General features: G+C 35.5%; 4 protein-coding genes across 4 annotated transcripts; all 4 read left to right on the forward strand.

Annotated features, from left to right (window-relative positions):
- The first annotated feature begins 1,768 nt into the window (after positions 1-1,768).
- On the forward strand, positions 1,769-4,192 carry LOC116013765. The gene is made up of 6 exons (XM_031253692.1): positions 1,769-1,892; positions 2,000-2,173; positions 2,846-2,998; positions 3,086-3,261; positions 3,443-3,555; positions 3,739-4,192. The coding sequence occupies exons 2-5, from the start codon at positions 2,039-2,041 to the stop codon at positions 3,531-3,533; spliced, it is 555 nt and encodes a 184-aa protein (XP_031109552.1). The 5' UTR covers positions 1,769-1,892; positions 2,000-2,038; the 3' UTR covers positions 3,534-3,555; positions 3,739-4,192.
- A 609-nt stretch (positions 4,193-4,801) lies between these two features.
- Positions 4,802-5,413, forward strand: LOC116012982. The gene has a single exon (XM_031252648.1). The coding sequence runs from the start codon at positions 4,802-4,804 to the stop codon at positions 5,411-5,413; it is 612 nt and encodes a 203-aa protein (XP_031108508.1).
- A 427-nt stretch (positions 5,414-5,840) lies between these two features.
- On the forward strand, positions 5,841-11,236 carry LOC116012075 (omega-amidase, chloroplastic-like). Its single transcript, XM_031251543.1, has 10 exons — positions 5,841-6,176; positions 7,330-7,446; positions 7,726-7,950; positions 8,116-8,209; positions 8,499-8,573; positions 9,237-9,315; positions 10,038-10,053; positions 10,146-10,226; positions 10,419-10,501; positions 10,796-11,236. Exons 1-10 carry the CDS (start codon positions 5,925-5,927, stop codon positions 10,881-10,883), a joined length of 1,110 nt encoding a protein of 369 aa, XP_031107403.1. The 5' UTR covers positions 5,841-5,924; the 3' UTR covers positions 10,884-11,236.
- Positions 11,237-13,633: 2,397 nt separating this feature from the next.
- Positions 13,634-14,964, forward strand: LOC116012490 (protein BIG GRAIN 1-like A). Its single transcript, XM_031252036.1, has one exon. It carries the CDS (start codon positions 13,794-13,796, stop codon positions 14,826-14,828), a length of 1,035 nt encoding a protein of 344 aa, XP_031107896.1. The 5' UTR covers positions 13,634-13,793; the 3' UTR covers positions 14,829-14,964.
- Positions 14,965-23,353: the final 8,389 nt, after the last annotated feature.

Raw genomic sequence — 23,353 nt, forward strand, 5'->3', positions numbered from 1 at the left:
TTTCATTAAAAATTTATTTCAATTACTGAGTATTGATTTCAATTTAAATCTTGATTTTGATACTCCAATTAAACTTATTTAAACACCACAATATATCACATTTTTGTTGCCTTAATATAAATATATATAAAATCAACAAATATTTAGCGAATAGTAATAATATAATTGCAATCCCTAATATTTAGCGAATAGTAATAATATTTAGGCATTAAATATTGTATTTGACCCCCTAATTTGCCTTCTTTCTTTTAACTTCAATGATAGTGAGGGCATTAATTTTTTAGATTGTTGTTATATGCGTTAACATGTTAAGAGTAATAGCTAAAAAGTATAGGAGTAAAATAGGAAATATATTATGATTATACAAAAAAAGGTTAGTGAGGACATTAATTTCTTAGATTGTTGTTATCTGTGTTAACATGTTAAGAGTAATAACTAAAAAGTAGCAGTAAAATAGGAAAGATATTATGATTATACAAAAAAAAGGTTAATAGAATGTACAACTAATCATAACAAATGATTACATCTTTTTAAAAAATTTCTCTTAGATTTTATTAACTCTTATATAATTTGATTAGGTATTACTATCACAAATAAATAATTACAATTGGTAAAAGGATGATAATTTTTATGCTATTATTAAAGTACAATTAATTTTAAACACGAATAATGAAGAGATATACGTTATGTAAACATTGTGAGCATTCAGTACAACTTGAATTGTAAACATTTAGTATGTAAATTAATTTGTATTGTGTAGCTTGCTTTCTAAACTTTTCTTTATGGACCAGGTATGCCCCATTGTCCAGTGTACTTGTATATTTCTAGGTACATTATATACCACTTACCTTGTATTAAATATATACATATATATAACTCTTACCTTTGAAATTACAATTTGAATTCTAACTTTATTAATTTCCCATGAAATTACAATTCCTTTCCTTCTTAATTCTTCATTTCCAACTAAATGTCATGCAAATGACAAGTTGCGGGCATCGTCTCATTTTAATAAATATAATTCTCCATTTCCAACCAAATGTCCTGCAAATGACAAGTTGGGGCATCAACTCATTTTAATAAATATGTATTGACCTATTGAAAACTTTTTTTTTTTTTTGTCCGCACATACAACTTAATTGGCTCATGAGTGGTAGAATGTAATCAAGAATTAATGAAACCTTGACGGTTATACCTAATGTGGTAGACTTCTCATCGACATCCGACAATAATTTTCTCACCTAATGAGTTGCTACTTAATGGATCATTGAGTCGGGATTTTGTCTTTTTTTTTTTGGAATACTACTGACTCTATTACAATGTAGTATGTATCTGTTCATAACTACTAAGTATCTGTTCACAAGAGTCAACATTGACTCTTGGAGGCTCGAACCCACCACCTCCCCACCTCCCGTATAAAGGGAAGAGTTTGATGCCACTGGACTACAAGGTACTTGGCGAGGGATTTTGTCTTTTATGGGCAAAAATATTTACCTACAAGAGTATTTAATTACCAAGCCAAAGATCTTGTCATCAAATATGATATTGGAGTCAATAGTACTAAAAAAAATTAAAAATACTAAGTATAAAATATTAAATTCTCATTAAGTATATTATTTTTGGATGATCGGAGTGGGTTCGAGTTGGAGGCAACTGTTGACTAGTTATGCTTCAGTAAATTGAAAAAGTATCTATGAACAGATTTGTAACAGAGTCAATAGTACTAAAAAATATATATTATTTTTTGGATATTTTCAATGGAGGAAATATCATTTTTGGTTATTTCAAGTCAAACACCGTTCCCGTCTTCCCCAGTTCTCCAAAGAGTATCGCGTTATCCCTGCTGAGTGCAGTGAAACTCGCCGCTGCACTACTATCTCACTCACATCAAGGCGTGATTTTCTATCTTTCGATTAATTTCTTCAATAAATCTGTATTGTACTCTCGATAATTTGCGTATAAACGATTTTAGGCGTAATTCTCTTCCTTTTTATTGCAGGTTTTGTTTTTTAAATTTTAATTTCTCGGGTTTTGGGAAATGGAGGGCGGCGGTTCGGGTGGAGAAGAGCCCGCTAACTGGGACGAGCTGTACAACATCAATTTGATGCCCTCAGAATTCTTTCTCAAGTTCAGGAAAGAACTGGAAGGTTTTCGTGTTGGCGTCAATCTGGAGGTATTATTATTATTGTTGTTGTTGTTGTTGTTGTTGTTATTGTTATTGTTATTGTTATTATTCTGGTTTTGTTCTTTGTATGTGTATCTAGTCATTGATTCTGCTTTATTTTTGGGTGGTGTTCTTTATTAAATTGGAAGTTAATTAGCAATTATGGACTGATTGTTGGGACTTGGGAGTGATCTGTTTGAAGTTTGAATAGTGTTCTTAGTTGTGAAGAAACTCGAGAAAGAGTGTGCAAAAACTCAGAATTCATCCTCTTTGGTGAACCATCAGTCCTTAGTTTGTTAATGGCGTTTTAAGGTTTTAAGGATTAATCTGATCCGATAGGTACAAAGAGTAGTGTAGAATGGACTTATATGTGCATTATCAGGAGACCCCCGTTTTTCCATATAGATGGCATAAAGAAAACTCATTGAAGTACCTATATCCTGTCACTGATCCTAACATTTGCATTGTGCACTATGATATTGATGGTAAGAATGTTACTGGAATGTAGTTATGAATATAGTAAGCAAGGAGTAAACGATGTATTGCTGATAGTTTTCGGTACAAGATTTGAGCGTGTCCCTTGCCTGCCACAGGGGCTCAGTATTTATACTGGCTATTTGTATGAATCTATGCGTTTGAGTTTATGTTAGTAATTGTAACTTCTGGGTTTATTTAATGTAGTTCTATAATTCTCCAACCAATGAGTACCTGGCAAAACTGGTTTTGAAGCCTTTGTCCCCTGATCGGAGATGGAAATTCATGTATGAGCCTTTGCATCATGAAGTGCGCCTTTTTTCTTCAAAGATCCCTGTAACAAAGTTTTTGAACCTTCAGGTTTTGGTCATTTGTTCCCCTTCCTCTATTGCCACGTACTGGAAGTATGTGCACAAACGTGTATGATCTAAAATCAAACTGATGCAGGTAGGAGTAGGCCATAGCTTTCAGTCGCATGCAACTGGCTGGAAATGGAAGCTTACTACGTGCCTGGGTGGAGATGGTGTATCTAGGATACGGAATAAGACATCACTTGGCTTGTGCCCTGGTGTAGATTTCCGTTTTGGGTGGAGAGCGGATTATGTTCTTCCAGAAATTACTGGGCAAGTTGCCAAGTTACTTAGTCCTCGTTTTCTTTTTACTTGAGAAGTCTAAATCTTTTACTTTATAATATGCCCTATTATTATAGTATTTATGGGTGACTGAAGCTTCAGGTGGTGCTCTTGCTGAGTTGCTGATAGATAAATGATTAATTAGTATTTTTATTTCAATTTGGGTGTACAGGGCTTTAGGTACTGAGGAACCGTTGTTCAACATGAATTCTGGACGGTTACAAGCCTCACTTGATAGAGTGGAGGCCATTTTTACCCAATAAAGTCTTTAAAGAATTAGACTAGGTATGGTTATCTGCTCTTGCTGTCAAAACACTTTTGAGACAAGGCATGGGACAAGAACATCTTAGTTTATTGTCATTTCTTCTGAGCCTTTTGATTTAAGGGAAGGACTCCATGCAATCTTCTTTAGTGCGTATCTGCTTTTTCCTAGAAGTCAATGCTTATTTCAATTATTTCTTCTTGAAGCTCTCGATGCAATGAGCGGGATTGTGGAAGATATGGTCTGGTAGTATTTGAATGGCATCAATGATCACCCATAGCCAGCTGTGTACATCTTAAGTTCTTAACTAGGAATCGATCTTCATGAGTGTTGACCACTGACGAAATTGGGAGTCTGCCCTCCTGCGTCGGGAATTTGATATAATGAACTGGCTTCATACATCAAATATTGCAGACTTACATGGCTGCATTGGTAATTCAGTATCCAGATTCATTGTATAACTACTGCTGGGTATCTATCCCCCCCCCCCCCTCCCCTTTCTACCCCTTCTCCCCACAAGCGCCTTTTCTTTTTCAAGTGATACCCTACCACAAAGAGGTTTTATTTTCAGATTTAATCTCAAGTCATGTTCTTGATTCCCTTATCCTGCATCAGTGTATCTATACATTTATAATTGAAGTTCATTAGCAGGTTTGTGTTTGTTCTCTTTTGCTTCTACATTTTTTTAGGTTGGGAAAATACTATGTTTGAAATTAGAGGCCACTGAGTCACTGTGATTTAGTGGGTCACAATCTTGTCGGGATTGGGTGTGGGCCCGGGGCAAGGGACTTTGCCTTTTGAGGCAAATTATTCTGTGCAAGGTGGACTCGGGTCTAAAAATACACAATTTATATACGGTATGTTCACAATTTACATACTGAATGTTCACAATTTTTAAATTATGAACATTCAGTATGTAAATTGTGAACATTTAATATATAAATTGTGTATTTTGATTTGCATCCAGTTTGCAAGGTGAACCCGGGTCAATGGCATAACTATTGGCCTTATTGGCCTTTTTGAGGGTGTGAAATTGATTTATGTTAACATTGGCATAAACCTTTTTTTTGTAGTTCTCATAGTATGATCATTAAAATCCTCAATTATTTCTGTCAGTTTCTGAAAAGCTCTACTTCATGCAAAATCTAGCCGTTGAGTAACACTATCAACGGTCACTTCCACTTTCAATTCCTATAAAAACTTCAACTTTTCTTCCACTTCTTTTCATAGCCATAAACACATCAAAAATCCTACATAGTTTTGAGAGCAATGGCATCTTCAAAGCTCCGGCAATCATGTTCTTTCCCAATTCTTCTTGTCTCTTTCTTGAATTTCATTCTCTTCATTCTCTCTTTAGCCTCCATAGCTCCCATGCTCCTCTTGAAAATGCCACCAACTTCACTAGGCTATGCATTCCTCATGGTCTCTTCCATTTCCCTCTTCTCTTCACTCATAGGCTTCTACTCTCAATTTTGCTTCACAACCCATGTCACCCTCCTCCTCGGCTCATCCCTCGCACAGTTCCTCGCAATCCTAACTCTCTTTACGAGGGAGAATCCTAGCCTCGCGATGCTGAAATCCCCGAGGGACCCCCGGGAGGCAAAGGTGCTGGTGAGGCTAGAGTGCGGGTTGATGATGGTGATGTTTGTGATGCAATTGGGGGTTTTGGTGGTGAGCTATGTTGTGCAGAGGTGTTGGGTGAGGAGGAGGGAGGATCAAAGTGCGGAGGCAGAGAAGGAGGCGTGGGCTCAAAAGAAGAGAGAGTGGATGGTTAAGGTTCACGAGAACGAGGGCACTGTGCCTATTACTACAAAGATTGGTGAAGTGAAAGGTGTGGAATTGGATGAGAAGATGAAGAACAAGTGTGGCCAACGGGTTTAATCCAGTTTTGGAGGTCGAAAAACAATACTGTAAATTATTAGTTGGATTGCCTTGTAAACAAGTTGTATAAATATTTTTTTTTCACCTAACAAGTTCCATGAAATGATTTTTTAAATTTTATTTAACATGTTTCTTAACTTATGCCGGTCTTTAATGAAAATAATTTAAATAAAATAAAGATAATATAACATGATCTTGACAAATTCATCATGATGACCGATGCAATAGTCCAAAAATTACCAAAAAAAAAAGTAAAGTAAATTGCACTAAAAATGTACTTTTTACAAAAATTATATTTCACTCACTCGACTCTTCATTTTGGAATCATTGTATTTATTTTTTCAAATAAAATGTATATTTCATTTTTTCAAATAAAATGTATATTTCACCCCTCGACTACTCATTTCCGACCTACCGTATTTATTTTGTCCAAATAAAATGTGGGAAGTCCAGTTACCATTATACCCAACGTTTCAATCTCTGACCGGCGACGTTTGGAACACTGAATACGATGGCGGCCACTTCATCGCTGTGTCAAACCTTAATCCACAAACGCTCTCTCCGTTTCCTCGTACCCAACACTAATTTCCTTCCAAATTTTCTCTCAAATCCCACATTTTCCTTAATTAATCGCAGTAATAACAAGAATTTCGCCAAGCCTTTCTGTACACCCATCTCTGCCTCAATGGGATCTCCCTCCTTCAAGTCCGAGGAAGCTCGGGTCCCACCCGCTCTTCCCTTGCCTACGCCGCCACTCACCAAGGTAGTTCACTACCACATTTTCTTGTGTGGGTATTACTTATGCGATTCAACTATGTATGAATTGGAGATTAGTGCTATCATGCCTGTTCTGTGGAGCCACAAGAAACATTAAGGCCCAAAATAGTTAGCATATCCGTCGATTTTAGCTTATTTGATCACTAATTCGTTATTAGTTGTTTGACTTGTTAAAAAAAATTAATATAAGTGTTTGGTTAATCAGTTCTCTAAAATGCTAAAAATAAAAAAAGCTACTCAAATCAATTTTTTCAATTAGCTTTTATAGAAAAGAAATTATACCAAACTACTATTAGCTAATAACTAATTTACCAAACACATTTCTACAATTAACTAATGTTATGATTGTTATCAATTAGTTGTACACTCTAACCCAATCAGCTAACATCCATTTACCAAACATGCTCAAAGTTTTTGCTGAGGGGAATAAGATGATCCTTTAGTCATGGAAAATGATTAACATTAATATTGCACTTTATTGGTATGGTTATGTTGTCAGTTTTATCATCACCTTATTTGAGAGTTGAGACTCTCTTTTGATTCGGTTTGGGAAGAAACAGGAAGCAGCAGTGAGAATGGTTTTCTACTAGAAAGACTTATCAAGCAATAAAGATTTGATCTTTAGTTATAAGTATCACTCTGTGTACATTTAGTCTTGAGTTGTAATGTTACATATGTAGTGCTTATGTGTATATGAATGCCTTTTTTTTTTAGTGAGGAGGGAAACTTGAATCGCTACCCGAGGGTGTACACTGAATAAATCCAGCCTTGTGATCCTAGTTGGCAAATGACTACAATGAGGTAAACCAGACTAGGTTAGTTGAACGGCTCAAGCCTAGAAGCCTACTAGGCCACCTCTAGCTAGGAGTTGAAGTTGTAATCTTATGGTTACTAAGTCAGCAGTTTGACTAACTTGGCCAGGGTTGCCCCCTATAGGAATACATTTTATGTTAATGTTAATTCTGTTTCTAGTTATACTTCAGGGTTTTAGAAAATACTCCATATACCATAGGTCCTTTATAATTATTCTTCGATTAGCTAGTTAATTCCTTTCCTTTGATTGGTTGAATCAAAAGGTCTGGTTTGTGGAAAGTTGTTGTGGAAATGATATAATGGTGATTTTGTTTTATTTGTTTCAGTTCAAGATTGCACTTTGTCAGTTGTCTGTGACTACTGACAAGGAGAAAAACATTGCTCGTGCTAAGAAGGCCATTGAGGATGCTGCACAGCAGGGTGCTCAACTGGTTCTCCTTCCTGTAAGTTTAACTAAATTCATCCTTATTTTTTCTTTTGAGTGACAAAAACTTGTATTTTATAAGGTGGTATACTGCTTCTTTCAGTTTTTCCTTCTATATATAAGTTGCACTTGATCAAATTACTACTTATAGTGCTTAAAATTCCCGCATGAAATTAAAGAGTATGTACCATAATATGTCTACCAAATGCCAGGGATTTTTATCAGTGCCTCTACCCTTCATTTTTGAAGCTGCAAAGTTGGCTGCTATACTAACACATATTCCTTTGTGTTAAATCAGGAAATATGGAATAGTCCATATTCCAATGACAGTTTTCCGCAATATGCAGAGGACATTGATGCTGGATTTGATGCATCTCCGTCAACTAGGATGTTGTCTGAACTTGCTAAGAGTCTGCAAATAACAATTATTGGTGGCTCTATACCTGAACGTAGTGGTGATAAATTGTATAACACATGTTGTGTCTTTGGCACTAATGGAGAGCTTTTGGCCAAGCACAGAAAGGTTTATGCTTTTTTCTTTCTTGTCAAGAAAACAATGGTATTTTTTGTCCTGATAATGTTATTTTGCCGTCTGACATATATTGTGTTAACTAATTCTCTAGAAATTGAATCATTTTATGATTGAGGTGTTGCCTTTACTATCACTGATAAACTGCCTCTTTTACAGATACATCTTTTTGACATTGATATTCCGGGCCAAATGACCTTTAAAGAATCAAATACTCTTACAGCGGGGGAGAATCCAACCATTGTGGACACAGGTCATCTGTCATCCTTGCCTTATCTTTATCCATTATCAGGACATAAGACGAAAGGAGAGAATTGTCAAAATACATACTTTGAGACTTTTAGGTTTGGAGCTATGAGTATATAGTGATTCAATAGTCATTAACTTCTTCACTTGTCATTGATTAAACCCTCCACAAACTTTTTCCTTTCTTTACCCCAAGCTAATGAATGTAAATTCTGAATTCTTACCCAATTTCAGTACCAAATTGTGTAACCTGTCATTCATCCTATGAGAAATTAACTATTCAGTTTTATACACAGCTGTTGGGCGCATTGGTATAGGTATCTGTTATGACATTCGGTTTCAAGAGCTAGCTGCCATCTATGCAGCCAGAGGTATGGATTATTTTGCCCAGCTATTAGCAAGTTATTATACTTCTCTCCATAGCAAACTTTTGAACTATATGAACTTTCTTTTGGGTGACGAGGGAAACCCGCAGCCACTGTCCGAGGGTGTGCGGTGACCCTAGTATGCAGCTAGAGGTATGGACAAATCATGCCTTGTGACCCTAGTCGGCAAAGGACCACAAGGAGGTAAACCAGCCTAGGTTGTCCATAGCTAACTGGCTCAAACCAAGAAGGGCAATAGGCCGCTCCCAGTGGGAGTTGAACTTGTAACCTTGTGCTTACCAAGCCAACAATCTGTCCAACTTTGCTTTCTTTTATGCATGTTATTCCATGAACTTCAATAAACATAAGCAAATCAAGGCTTTCCTTGGGATCACCTCATCACCAACAAACTTAATATTAACATTTGGCTGCTGAATTATTTTCGTATTATACTTGTCTTATTCCAAAATGGACTATGTTGAGCTTAAAATTCAATTGTGGAGTACAGCATAAGACGGTACTGTATCGTTTAGCTATAATGGAGAAAGCTAACTAGTTTCTTTCCTGAAGAAATGTTTTCACCTAACATAGTTTTCATCCATAGTATTTCTATTCCATTGAATTTTCAGCATTTAGTTTGTAAATAAATTGTTTCCTATTGGCATGTAGGTGCACATTTGCTATGTTATCCTGGGGCATTTAACATGACTACTGGACCACTGCACTGGGAACTGTTGCAACGGGCAAGGTAATGTATAGTTCCAGACAATGATTGTAGGCTTTGTATGGAAGTTGAGATCTGGTTTCTGTAATGGTCTAATGATGTAAGAGTCGACATCTGATGTGCTTGACAAAGAAAAATCAAAATTGGGGCATACTGCCACTTCACTTCAACTCCATGCATGTATGCTATCAAATTTCCTTTGCAATCCCAGCCAAGTTGGTCGGGCTGTTTAACTTGGTAACCACAAGGTTCCAAGTTCGACTCCCAATGGCAACCTAGGCTGGTTTACCTCCTTGTGGTCCTTTGCCGGCTAGGATCACAAGGCGAGATTTACCCAGTGCACACCCCCGGATAGTGGCAGAAGGTTTCCCTCGTCACCGAAAAAAAATCAAATTTCCTTTTGATATGAGGTACCCAATAATTTAACAGACTGCTTTTTTCCTTCCTTACCAACTGCATGTTTGAGGACAGGGTATGAAAATGAGTTTTTCATTTTTAATTATAAATGTTAAACAAGGTAATGACGATACAAGTATGAACAATTGTTACAGATGTTAAATTTAATTGGCTATGTTCTCCTAGGCATTTTGAGCACTGAAATGGAAGTTAGTAGCTTTTTCCCTTTAGTTACACTATGTCTGAGCAGGTTTTTTAGATATCCGTGTGTCTTTAATTCATTCTATTCAACCTTGCGGTTTATAGAATCACACCTGATAACACAACCGTTTTTTTCATTTGATTTGCAGAGCTGCAGATTGCCAGGTATAGTGCTGGAATCTTCGTATGACAACGCTGATCTACATTTTAGCTATGCTCCTCGTATGACTATTTGATGTTGCTTTCTTTCCTTATAGTTGTACGTAGCAACCTGTTCACCAGCAAGAGATTGCGGTTCTAGTTATGTAGCTTGGGGACATTCCACCCTCGTTGGGCCGGTAAGAAAATGATGGCATCTTTTTTTTTTTCCTCAATTCTTAGACAACTTTTTGCTCTACTGTAACAAAGTCAACTGCTAGCAACCTCAAAGCACTTGAGAGATGCCACTAATCGCACTTTCCTCAGCCTTTCCTTTTAAGTAAATGTCCTCGGCAATGATTACAACTAACGAAATGAATTGAATGTGGCAGTTTGGAGAAGTTCTTGCAACAACCGAGCATGATGAAACTACAGTACTCGGAGAAATTGACTATTCGTTGGTTGAGCTTAGAAGGTACGTTTGATCAAGAATGCACCGGTAGACTTTGATCTAATTTGATTACGCTTTGTGCTGATGATTAAAAACGATGATATTTTGACTGCATGCTTTCTTGCTCGAGACTTTTGACTGCTTTTTTGCTCGAGACTAAGAGATTATATGGTTTTTAACATCATTAATTATTAGCCCAAGATGAAATTTATCTTCTTCGCCATCATCTATACTCCAAGAATCAATATCTGAAAGCGAATTACCTTCCCGTCGCTATTTCTGTTGATATGCTTATGAAAATTCTAAACGGACATGCAGAACGTACCTTCCATTTCAGAAGCAAAGGCGAGGGGATCTATATAAATTGGTTGATATTCAGAGATTGAATTCTACAGCTGGACATTAAGTTCTGTTTAGAATTTAAAAAAAAAAAAAAAAGGGACTAGAATGAATGATCTAAGCTTGCTTGCAGTGTAAAGTTAGCACGCTATCGCCGCTCGGCCATGGATACCCTGCTATTCAGGAACTGCTTAGCTATGGATGTAACGAGTAAAGAGAAGCGTGATTAGCGACAACTTGTTCCCTTCTTGTTCTCTTGATCTATGTCAAGTAGAAATGGAACATTTTTTTTTGGTGATATTTGCATCAAGAACTAGAATAAGTCCATGATGTTTCTTCTGCTTTACTGTAATGCAGTTTTAGACTTTTATCAGGGGGGCTTCTTGCCTTCTTTTAGTTAATGTTGGACTTTATATCAAAGAGTTTCCCAATGCATATTAAAAGTGGTCACGAGCTAGTTTAGGATCGGACTTACCTTGAATTGACCTTGGGCAAAAGGGCATGTTGCTATATTTTAGAGTTAGTCACGAGCTAGTTCATGATCAAACTAACCTTAAATCGGCTGGCTTGGGGCAAAAGGGCATTGGCCTAAAATTGTCATTAAAATTGTTTTATAAAGGGTTGGTTTTAATCCACTTCTAATCTTCTATGAAGACATGGGCCTAAAGCCATCTATAACCTAAAACACGAAATTTTAGTTAAAAGAAATATTTTTAGTACTAAATTCTAAAAGTCCTAGGAACTGAACCGCTTTATTACCCATAGTTTCCATATAGTAGGCCATGACAACATTGTTAGCATATAAATTTAGTAATGCTTTTCCTCATGATTGTATTATATTTGTGAGATCAACATCATCCTCTAGTGGTGAGGTGAGGTTGAGAATGAGGATGAGGATGAGAATCCTCATGATTGTATTATATTTGTGAGATTAACTTCATCCTCTATTGGTGAGGATAAGGGTGTGAGAATGAAGAAGAAAACAACATAGGACAATGTTTACCAAGTTTGGAGTTCATATTGCGATATTAGTATGGTAAAGAGATGAATGATAAGTCGTATGTCATGTACTAGTATGCATTTATAATAAGATACATGACCATTTCATAAACTTGAACATAATTATTTTCAACTATTAGATCAAATCATAACGATCTTAACCATTTATTGGTATGCATATCTTTCTAACATACATCCCAACAAAAAATACAATATATTTTCACAAACTTTAACCGAACAGCTTTCCACTTTCCCACAACCGGATTAAATCACTACACCCTCAAAATTTGTCCACTACTCAATTACAAGATTCGATACATAACACATTGCTAGCTGTATCTAAAACCAATGATGTAATGGCTCTTGGAATTATCTCCGCAGATGAACAGATCTGTACGTACAAAAGACAGGTATGTGTGAACCCTCATGATAGTGCTGGGTGGGTAGATTCCGTACGACACTGTGCGATCTGATTCCTTAATTTTAAGGTTGTAGGGGTGGGGGTCGGAATATTGGTTGGCCACCCTGTTTGGAGCCAAACATTATCGGCTTAATTCCGAAAACAAAGAACACAACAAAAGGAAAGGGAAAGGCAGAGCATTTGGTTTGCCCAGTCTGGAAATGACACAACCACATGCACGCGCGGCAAAACTTCTTTTCGTTGTTAGTTTCCCATTACGTATTACACTATAGACGGGCGAATAATTCCCCACTCCGCATGTTCTATACGCATGCCCAGCCTAAAGTCTCCTACTCACATTTTTTGGTACTTTATTTATTTTTTTTAAGGAAAGAAAAATAGGTAATTTTAATTGTATTTCTGGACTATTGTGTGTTTTCATATTTAGGCTAATGTTTCTGATTTTTTATAGTATGGTGCAATTAATGGGCCTTATATAGGATGTTTTTGGGAACACATGCTAGTATCCCGGCATGTCTTCTAGGCGTCATTGCCAAGCTTAGAGACAAGTGTAAGAGTATCCACACCAATGTATTTTTGGTGGTTTTTGAAATAGTGTAAGATGATGGTGAGGAAAGAGAATAAGGAAAGAGAGTTTGTTTTGTTCTCTTGCAAGAATTTTGGAACAGACCAATGTATTTTTTGTGGTTTTTGAAATAGTGTAAGATGATGTGGAGGAAAGAGAATAAGGAAGCGTCTAGCGCACAGCAAATACCCACTCGAGCATGTGCAGTGTGCGTCTCTTATCCTCTTTTTTTGTCAGATTGTAATTTTGTTTTATTTTTTTTTCTTCTCTATTTTTCATTTCTTTCCTACATGTATCATAAAAATCGTAAAAAAACTTAATTGATATTGATGCTCTAAGGATGCCACTTGTTTCACCGGGGTATAATCACTTGATGGGACGATCTACACTAGTTCTATAGGGTTTTTTTACCGCCGTAAAGATCTCCGTCCTTGAGATAGGGGATTAGTATTACCCTTGGCATTTTCCGCTTGAACCGATTATTTCGCGATTGAGATCGGCATCATCCTAATTGTTCCTTGCTCTGTGCCTAGTGACCAGGAGGAAGTACACGCATTTCTAGAGCGGACTTGCTAGCGCATATTTCCCATTAAGTACTTATCTTGATGTGATATATGATATACAATTTCAGTAATCCAATATGATATATTATGTACAGTTATTTTTTATTTCCAAGTAATCGTATGAATTTATCCGGTTATATACAAAAATTCTTGGGTAATAATTAAGTCCTCCAACGTTGTAAAATAATGAAAACTCCCACCTTATTATATATGCCTCATCATTTTGGAGGCTTGTAAGAATCAATCATACTCTATTCCCTGTGGAAGTTTCCTTCTCTCTCTCTCAACCAAAATCCAAGCCGTGCCATTTGGCTTTTCCACCAACTTCTCTATATAGCCACCTTCCACTACAGTATCGATCTGCTCATTATTCATCTTCCATGTCCATTTTCTTCTGAAACTCTACTCTGCATTTGATCTATCTCTGGTATGGAAAAGCCATGGCGGAGCGAAAGAAGTCAGCGGAGGAGGAAAACTCCGTCCTTTTCTTCCTCCCTCCTGGAAGCCATTTACCATTCCATTGACGAGTCGGTAGAGGAGAAAGAAACGTCGTCGTTCGCGTACAGAAGGAACAACAATGGCGGCGGCGTTGGCGTTGAAGTGGAAGAGGAAATCACCAGTCTCCGACGAGCAATCATGTTGGAGAAATGGATGGAGAGCTACACGAGGCGGCAATTCTTCAACTCCGACTCCACCTCGTCCACGGATTCCAGCTTGTTTTCTTCGTCGGAGACGGAGTCGTCGTCGGCGGCGTCTAGGTCTACTAGTACTCCGAAATCCTCGATTTTCGCGGCGAAATCGGCGAATTTTGATAGGGAAAAGACGGTTGCTGCCCCTGAGGGGAATCAGAAACGTGAAGGGAGGTTCATGAGGACGAAATCTAGGGCGCTGAAGATCTACGGAGATCTGAAGAAGGTGAAACAGCCGATTTCACCGGGCGGAAAAATCGCTAACTTCCTTAATTCAATATTCAACTCATCGAGAAGCAATAACCTGAAGAAACATCCCGCAGAAGCCATCGAAGATTGGAGCTCAGTGAGGAAGTCAAGATCAGTGAAGGACTCAACAATGGCGTCTAGGTCTTGCCTCAACAAAACACCTTCCCGAGCCAAATCCAAAAGGTCAGTAAGATTCTGCCCCGTAAGCATCATCCTCGACGAAGATTGCCAGCCGTGCGGCCACAAGAACACCTACGAACAAAACCAGAAGAATCCAATTCCATATATCACTACTCATTACATTAACAACAGTTTCCGAGATTCCAGAGAAATTTACGACGAAAACAGCAACAGCAGCGACGAAGACGAAGACGTGAGGAGCTGCACTAGCTCAGATCTGTTTGAACTGGAAAACGTCGGCTCTTTCAGCCGCGTTGTGGATGCAACGGCGGCGAATGAACTCCCTGTTTATGGAACCACAAGCCTTAAACTCAATCAAGCCATTGCTAATGGATTACGTTCATGATGATGTAACTTGAATTGATTAACAGTTCTTGGATCATTTAACTTGAGTGATTATATTATTATCTACCTACGGGCTACCCTGTGTATCATATTCAACTTTGTTAATGAAAGCTTTGCATTATGCTTGCTAGTTGCTACTATAAAGGGTAAATTAGTATATTTTTTGGGTTACCATAGAAATCAGCATTTACAATTAAGAGTTTACACGGATAAATCATGTCTTGGGATGAAGGAAATCAAGTAATTTAAGTTACTTATAGCAGTTTAAGTGATTCTTATAAATGAGAGGTTATAGAATTATAGTTGTGAATAAATATTACATTGTAACAGGTTATAGAATTATAGTTGTGAATAAATATTACATTGTAACAGAGTCAGTATAGTCCATAACTAATTAAGAAGACTAATAAACTGTTCTTGAAATTCTAATAGTCCATAACTAATTAAGAAGACTAATAAACTGTTCTTGAAATTCTAATTTTAAATCTTGTGGTTATTAAGTTAACAGATTTATATCTCTTCACAGGAGATTATTCTATTCATAAAATTTGGACTTCCTTTTCACAGGCTAGACAGAGTACTCGAAACTGGCTAGAATTGAGCTTCTTTTTTCAGGGTAGAGTACTCGAAACTAGCTATAAGCTAGTTCATGCAACCAAGTGGCAGGGCTATGATCAAGAAAACAACCCATCATCTATGAGAAGGAATTCAACACTGGAGGTTCCACGTTTGTAATGATGGATATGGGTTGAGTTTCTTTGGGTTGAAGATAAAATGATTCCTTTCAATTCCATGCCATTCTTTCTTTCTTTCTGCACTTTTGAGGAGTTGAAATTGTGAGATTTTGCAGGCTATAAAACAAAAGGTATACATCCACACAAGTCACAACTCATCTTTGCCATAGAAATAATAAAGTTACACCCAATGTGGTACTTTGGTACACTGTGAAGAGAGAAACAAGATCGAGACCTATCAACCACACTGTTGGTTCTTAGTAGGCATTAAACACTGGTCCTCTTATTAAAGAATTCGTTGAGTTATTGTGATTTCTCTTTCCACGTACCATCCTATAGGGTCAAGAAGTGGGGTCTTTTGTGAGCAAGAAATAGTAAAGCTACTAACCGTTTTAAATTTTTAATTGAGAGAAAAACTGGCACATACACTCAAATAGGAGCATAATATGTATAAAAAGAAGAGTTTTCCATGCCAATTACCATGTAGTTGATGGCATCCTCGTTACCATACATTAGAACATATATTACCTTAGCTTGTAAAGAGTTTTCCTAATTGTGACCAGCAATAACAGGTCAATCGTACACCGACGAAGCTCCGACAAGTGTGATCTTTTCTGGTGATCGAACCGGTCGCCTTCTCCGTCATTGAAGATTGGTCGCCATCTCAAGTCGATGGAGATGACGAGTAATTGGCCGCCATCTCCAGTCGACCAGTTGGTCATACTATCTCTAGTCGAATGGAGATGGCGACCAGTTTGGTAAAACCATCTCCAACGAAGTACGGAGAAGGCGACAGGAAAACGTCGTACTTGTCGGAATGTTGTCGGAGCTCAGCTGTTGCATTATTACATGCTATTACATGTTACTATTAGGGTTTTTGACTTTGATGAACTTAATTAATATGTTAATGTGTTTAATTGAACTTTTAAAAGTTCAACGACTTAATTGACTTTTTAGATAAAATTTGAAAGTGTATTTGATCATTTTTCCTATAAAAAATAATAAATATACCGTCATACTGGTATTTTAAAATTAATACTTGGATTTTGCAGCTGCCATGAAGCGATGCTGTTCACATGTCACTATTTGGAATGATTTGAAAAGTTCAAAAATGGGCAAAGTGTGAGTCATATGAGTCCCTTTTTTGCCCCTATGAAAAAGATAAGTGTTGAAAGGCAATGACATCGATCTTCGGAGCACAGGCAGCAAAGATCTTTATAAGAAAGTGAGCATTATATTATGATGTTGTCTGCTATGGCCTTCCTACTCATCAATAGGTTTGAAAAATGTTTCCACACGTACCTGTTTTTAGAGTGGCATACTCATCAACTATCAACTCTCAACCTATAGTAAAACAAAGATTAGTTTAGATGAGGGTAATTCCAGTTAAGATATTCAGGTACTTGAATTGGTAATTGTAATATTATTACAAGTTTAAATGTTAATAAGAGTAGTTTTTTTAGTTTCAACTAATTAGTTAAGAATAAATTAAAATGATTTTTATATTTAAAAGTCACGAGATTGACGCCACACGCATGGTCTTTTTGGTGCAGAGTTTATTATGGGCTATTACACCAACGAAGTTTACCATATCCATACTCTCAAATAGTGATTGTGCATCAGTTTCCTTCATCATCGCCCCAAAAAAAAAAAAAAAAAAAAANGGGGGGGGGGGGGGGGGGGGGGGGGAGGGTCACTAGGAGGCACAAAGTCGAAAAGAATTGATTAGAGGTGATAAAGACTCTTTGTGAATAAAGTGAACTGATTGGACTACTCGTGATTTTCCGATGCCCTTTTTTTTTTTGTTACAACTGACCCTATTACATTGTAGTATCTGTTAATCTATACTTTTCTCAACCTGTTAAGAGTCAATTTCGATATCTCCTCCACTGAGACTCGAACTCATGACCTTTCATTTGAGAGAGGCCACTACATGCCATTTGAGCACAAGGTGCTTGGCAAGTGGTAAAAAAAGATTAGCTTACTTGGTGTTTTTTTTTCCTTCTAAAATGTTTATATACATTTGTATATATTTGTGTGTACCGATTTAAAGAAGAGGATTATTATATCTATCTTATTTTATAAGATATAATGATATATATTTAATCAATTTAAAATTAAATAAAATGGGATAGACCACATAGTTAGTATTTATATATAGTTGAATAATGTTTGTCTTTTCCAATGTATAGAAAAGAGTTAAATGTTTTTTTAGTATGGATGATAATTATGTCTTAAAAAACTATTGTAGTGTAAATATTATACTTCTATAAGAACTCATGTTGTATCTTATATTATTGTCTAAATTAATCTCATCAATTTTCAATAGTAAAAATGCTAATGGGGTTGAAGCCGAGCACTATTTGTCATCGATAATTATTCCATGAATACACACAAATGTGTACACTATAAATAGAAATTCATTTTTATATACTAAAAGTACATTATTTATATACATAATTAAAGTACATTATTTAAAAATATATGATTTTTTATATATTATCAAATAATGTACTTTTAGTATATTAAAAATGTATATTGCATTCATGGTTCACGCAGCTATGTGGACCATGGTCTACACAATAGTTTGAAATTTGCCACCATGTGTTGACTTGGATGCATGTCCTTAGGTCGGATTTTCCTTTTAATTCATGTCGATGGACCTGTAGGGCATCCTCAATAGTAGTGGTTTTTGATATGTCAATTATGAGAGATGAGAGGGAGAGAGAAGAAGGAAAGAAAGAAAGAAAGAAAAAAGCCGGTATGACGTGAAAACAAAAACAAAAACAAAGCAGTTGACGCGCAAGCACGCGCCTAGTTGGGCACTGTATGTGCAGGTCACGCACACAGTTGCGCCTCTCTTCTCCCTTTTTCCATTCTACAGACTTCATAAAAAATCATTTCTTACAAGCAGCCCCCGAACATTCTATTTCCTCCCCATAAGCTCAAAACTCCGTAAAAATCCTATTAGAGATGCTCTAAGATTCTAAGCATCAAAGCAAGTAATTCTATTGATATCTAACTAGAGTTAAATTATTATTGTATTATAGTAAAATTCTCTAGATGAATATATAACATTCTGACAAATAATTCAATTATTATTTAACATATATTACTTTATTTACAAAAACATGACATTATTATTTAAAAAAAAAATTGGCACATGTGGTTGGTCCAAATTAAGTAAACTAGTCCATTATGGACCCAATATATATGTATATGCATATAATTGTGTCCAGCTCGCTGCAAGAGAGAAATAGCAATCAAGAAAATTATGTAACATAATACAACACCAAAAGACAGGATGAAGAGATAATTAGGGTTAGTGCAGTGGATGCTAAATGAGGGCCCCACATGGAATCTCAATAAGTATGGCAAGATCAAGCATCATGGCGCACATGCAAACTAACTTTTCCAACAAAAGAATTTTTAAAGTAGATTATATTTCAACTTTCTTTTTCAACCAAAAAATAAAAGTAAAAATTGAAAACGTAGAAACAAAAAATCACCTTGCTTAGATGATAACAACCATACTCAATGATTAAAAAATCCAGTAAAAATATGATTGTTATTGGCTTATTGCTGTCTAATTTGAAATTAACCCACCTCGAGATTAGGTTGCATATTATTAATTATTAATTTAATTAGTACATCTTTGCTAATTGCTGGGTCAGTGGGTCAAGCTACTGATATGACACTTAAATCAAGACTCTAACTCCACCATAAAAGCTAGTTCATGAACATAAATTTAATTTGGCACCAACTTAAGTACCAGCCTACAATCTCTTGAGGAGCCAATGTGGGATCATATCATTGTCCACTCCTTGAGAAGCCAACGTCCGCAACGGCTTACTCTAAACTACTCACTCTGGACTCTTTTGGGCACCAAGTAGCCTTTTTCCTAGGTCAGCCCTTTCGCTAGGCAGGCACCGAATGAGTGGACAGCTACACTCTACATGGTGCTTGATAAGGTTCAAAGGGAACTTCGAAGAGTTCAAAGTGAAAGTTATCTAGCGATAAGGCATGCATTCACTCGTTTGGTACTAACCTAGTGGGGGGGGGGGGAGGTTTAGGAAATGGCTATCTAATGTCGAAAAGTGTCCAGAGTGAAATCTATCCAAAGTGAAGTCATACACTCGTCGAATATTGACCTATTTGGTGGGGGGGGGGGAGGGACACCTAAGAAAGGGCTACCTAGTGCCAAGAAGAGTTTAGAGTGTGAACCGTCTAGCGTAGATGATATAGCTTTTGTGGTGGAGTTAGGGTCTTAACTTGGGTGTCATATCAAGTTTTCCTTTTAAATATGATTAAACATTCACTATAATGTTGGATAAAGACTGAAGGGTCAAGTTCAATATCCTTTCATCAAAAGGTGATACAAATTGTTATACAAATACAAGTATGTATAATTTATACTAGTTATAGTCTTTGACTTAATTAATAACAAGTGTTTGATCTAACAATGGGTATCGAGCATGTAGCAAGTTGGATCACTATATTTTGGATATAATTATACTTCATTGACATATATAACGATTCTTATTCAAATTATATCATTAACTATAAGACAAAATTTCAAAAAAAATTCGGAGAAATATCAATTTCTTTAACTCAAGTAGCAATGATTTTACAATAGATTTATAGAGTTAATTATTGATTTAGTCTTCATCAATTATGCTTACATTTTCTGTTTTAATCATCGATTTTAATAGTTATATCCAATTTTGTCTTCTATATAATGATATTGTATCCTATTTTCATAATATTTAATAATTTAAAAAATCAAGTATTATTTCCTTAATCGTGAAATCGTCAAAATTAATGCTTTTAAATTGGGATTAGTTTTTTTTTTTTTTTGAATACTACTAATTCTATTACAATGCAGTATCTGTTCCCGTATAAAGAGAAGGGTTTGATGCCACTGCACTACAAGGTCCTTGGTAAAAAGTTATTAATAACTTTTTGCATTCTTTCATAATACATGTGTTGGGGACTTGGGGTTAGATATTACCTTTTTAAATATCTTTTTGTTATCACATTACTTTATAAAATAAAGGCTTTAAAAATGTAAAAGCTTTTCTAAATTCTTCAATAATACACCAAGGTTTGATATTCTCAAAAAGTTTCCCATTTCTTTCAAAAGCAAATCTTGTAGATCCATTCCTGTTTCTTGGCGTGCACTTAATTAATTAAGGACAAAAGAATGAATAAAAATAAAAACAATCCAAAAAAAAGAAAAAAAGTAAAAAAAATTCATATGATATTCCATATCGAAGTTAAATCCCTAACCTTGCAGTTATATAACAATTCATATTCTTGGTAAAAAACTCTACTGATCAATCAATTCAAAATAAGTTTATAAGCTTTACTTTTGTGAGCAGTGAAAAGTACATATTCTTTAAATCATATCAAGAATTTTGTTTTTTTTTTTGTATAAAAAAAAATGATTTTTACCTTGTTGTGAACATCAGTGTACAAGTATTTAAGGACATGTTTGTCCGTTGACACAATTTTTACAATTTATCTACTTCAGTAGTTTTGAGCCCTTAAATTTAGGGTTCAAAGACATATTAGCAATCTATTTACTATTGTCTCAAACGATTAAATTAAAAAAAAAACAATAAATTGAGAACAGTGAAATTATGATTTTAATTTGCAAGACAGTTACGAAGCCATTATCACAATCATTGTATTAATTTATTACTGGATTGTAAAAAAGGAGAAGTGAAATGACAGATGTTTACTTCTAAATCACACAATAATTATCCCTCAAGTGCATATATAATATGCTGTCATTTTCAAATTATGTTACTTCTCCCCACCACCTTCTTGGGAGGGTAAAATTTTGATTAAAGTACCAGCTATTTGTTTTGGTATAACCGTTATGACCTACTACAAAATTATTCTCTCTATTTAATTTTAGGTGTCAAATTCAATTAACAAAATTTTATTTAAATTATTTATAATTCATTTTTTTGTGATATTCATTTTAATATTAGTATATAAAAATTTATATATTTAAAAATTAAATAAAAAATATTATTAGTCACATTTAAAACTTATTAAAAAGTACTTAAAAATAAACAAAGAAATAAGAATTGACTTGACTAATGACTAATAAGTAAGACCTGAAATGCAACAGATAAATTAATTTATAGTTAAATTAGTTTTTATTTATAAGAAAAGATTTAAACATCATAAAATAACTAATATATAATATTTTAAATAAAAATTAATGTCTAATAGGGTAAATTCTCTTCATGTTATGCTTCCCCGAATTCCAAAAGAGCAAAGCAATCAAAAAAAAAAAGAAAAGAAATTAGTGCTTTTTATAAAATTATATTTTATACTATGCTATGATATTTTGATCTACGACAATATACAATTTTCAATGACATTATAGAAAATTTTAATAATAATTAAGCGATAAAAATGTGATTTTCAATAAAGAAAAGTAAAATAAAATTAAGAAAGGCGATGAATGTGTGTGGAGCCTGCAGGTGCTCCGGGAAGCAGGCCAGATAATTAGAGTATTTTAATTGGAAAAAAATACGTACGAAATATCGAAAAATTGCGAGACAAAACCGCACGTGACCACCTGCCTTGTCTCTGTACTAAAACTACTATGCTTCTGGGTCCCCACGTGCGCTCGTGTGCTGCCTCTGAAGACTTCCTTTTCTGTTTTTAATACTCCCGTGCATGGTTGTCCACCAGTCGTTATACTGTGGACCATGGTCCACAATGTATTGTAGATCATGGGTCATGGTTGATACTGCAGTTGTGTTGAATTGATACTACAGTTATGTTGAAAGGATACTACAGTTGTGTTGAAAGAGAATTGCAGTTGCGCGAAACAGAGGTCGTGTCATCCATTTGGAATTGTAGTTTTGTTGAACGGATACTGCAGTTATGTTGAAAAGATACTGCAGTTGTGTTGAACAGATACTGCAGTTGTGTTGAACAGATGAATGACCTCTGTTCCGAGTAGACCTGACAATTATTGACACGACCCGTTAACACGACACGAAACCGGACACGAAAATAACGGGTTAGTGTTTAGCCTTAACATGTCCCGGGTCTTTAACGGGTTGACCCGTTAAGAACCCGTTATGTTTTCGTGTCTTAACAGGTCAACCCGTTAAACCTATTAAGAACCCGTTTAACCCGTTAATATTATCGTGTTAACCCGTTTATACAGACACGTTTAGAACCCGCTAAGAACCATTGTCATTTAGGTAAGAACCATTGTCTTTACAAAATATATCATGAACATGATTAAGAATGAATTTACTACATTAGGCCAAGATCATACACCAATTATTGATGTTCGACAATATGAAATTTGAATGTTTATTGTGTTCAATTTTATTCTAAAAAGTAGTATGAACTTCTTTAATTGTGATTTTTGGATGTTATTTTATAATTTTATGAATGTTATAAATTGAATATTTTTTTAGTTTGTTTGATGGATTGGATTGTATGTTTTATTTCTTTTTTTATATAATTTAACTTTAAATTTTAGTTTTTAATATATCAATAGATTTAGCGGGTTTAAACGGGTTTCGTGCCATATCGTGTCGACACGATCCGAAACCCGTTAACAAAACGTGTCTATCGTGTCAACCCGTTTAACCCGTTAACAATTCGTGTTCGTGTACGTGTTACAATTTTGAACCCGTTAATCTTAACGTGTCGTGTTCGTGTTTAGCCTTATCGTGTTCATGTCGTTATCGTGTCGACCCGTTAACGAACCCGTATACATGAATTGCCAGGTCTAGTTCCGAGCAACTGC

The sequence above is a fragment of the Ipomoea triloba genome, chromosome 3 (genome assembly GCF_003576645.1).
Source record: "Ipomoea triloba cultivar NCNSP0323 chromosome 3, ASM357664v1".
NCBI classification, from domain to species: domain Eukaryota; kingdom Viridiplantae; phylum Streptophyta; class Magnoliopsida; order Solanales; family Convolvulaceae; genus Ipomoea; species Ipomoea triloba.

Bases quoted from the DNA above. Each gene is read 5' to 3' on its own strand.
- LOC116012075 (XM_031251543.1), top strand. From the start codon at position 5,925: ATGGCGGCCACTTCATCGCTGTGTCAAACCTTAATCCACAAACGCTCT. The intron at 8,210-8,498 runs GTCATCTGTCAT...TTTTATACACAG, and splicing joins TCCAACCATTGTGGACACAG to CTGTTGGGCGCATTGGTATA. The intron at 10,502-10,795 runs GTACGTTTGATC...ACGGACATGCAG, and splicing joins TCGTTGGTTGAGCTTAGAAG to AACGTACCTTCCATTTCAGA.
- LOC116012490 (XM_031252036.1), top strand. From the start codon at position 13,794: ATGGAAAAGCCATGGCGGAGCGAAAGAAGTCAGCGGAGGAGGAAAACT.
- LOC116013765 (XM_031253692.1), top strand. From the start codon at position 2,039: ATGGAGGGCGGCGGTTCGGGTGGAGAAGAGCCCGCTAACTGGGACGAG. The intron at 2,174-2,845 runs GTATTATTATTA...TATTTAATGTAG, and splicing joins GTGTTGGCGTCAATCTGGAG to TTCTATAATTCTCCAACCAA. The intron at 3,262-3,442 runs GCAAGTTGCCAA...TTGGGTGTACAG, and splicing joins GTTCTTCCAGAAATTACTGG to GGCTTTAGGTACTGAGGAAC.
- LOC116012982 (XM_031252648.1), top strand. From the start codon at position 4,802: ATGGCATCTTCAAAGCTCCGGCAATCATGTTCTTTCCCAATTCTTCTT.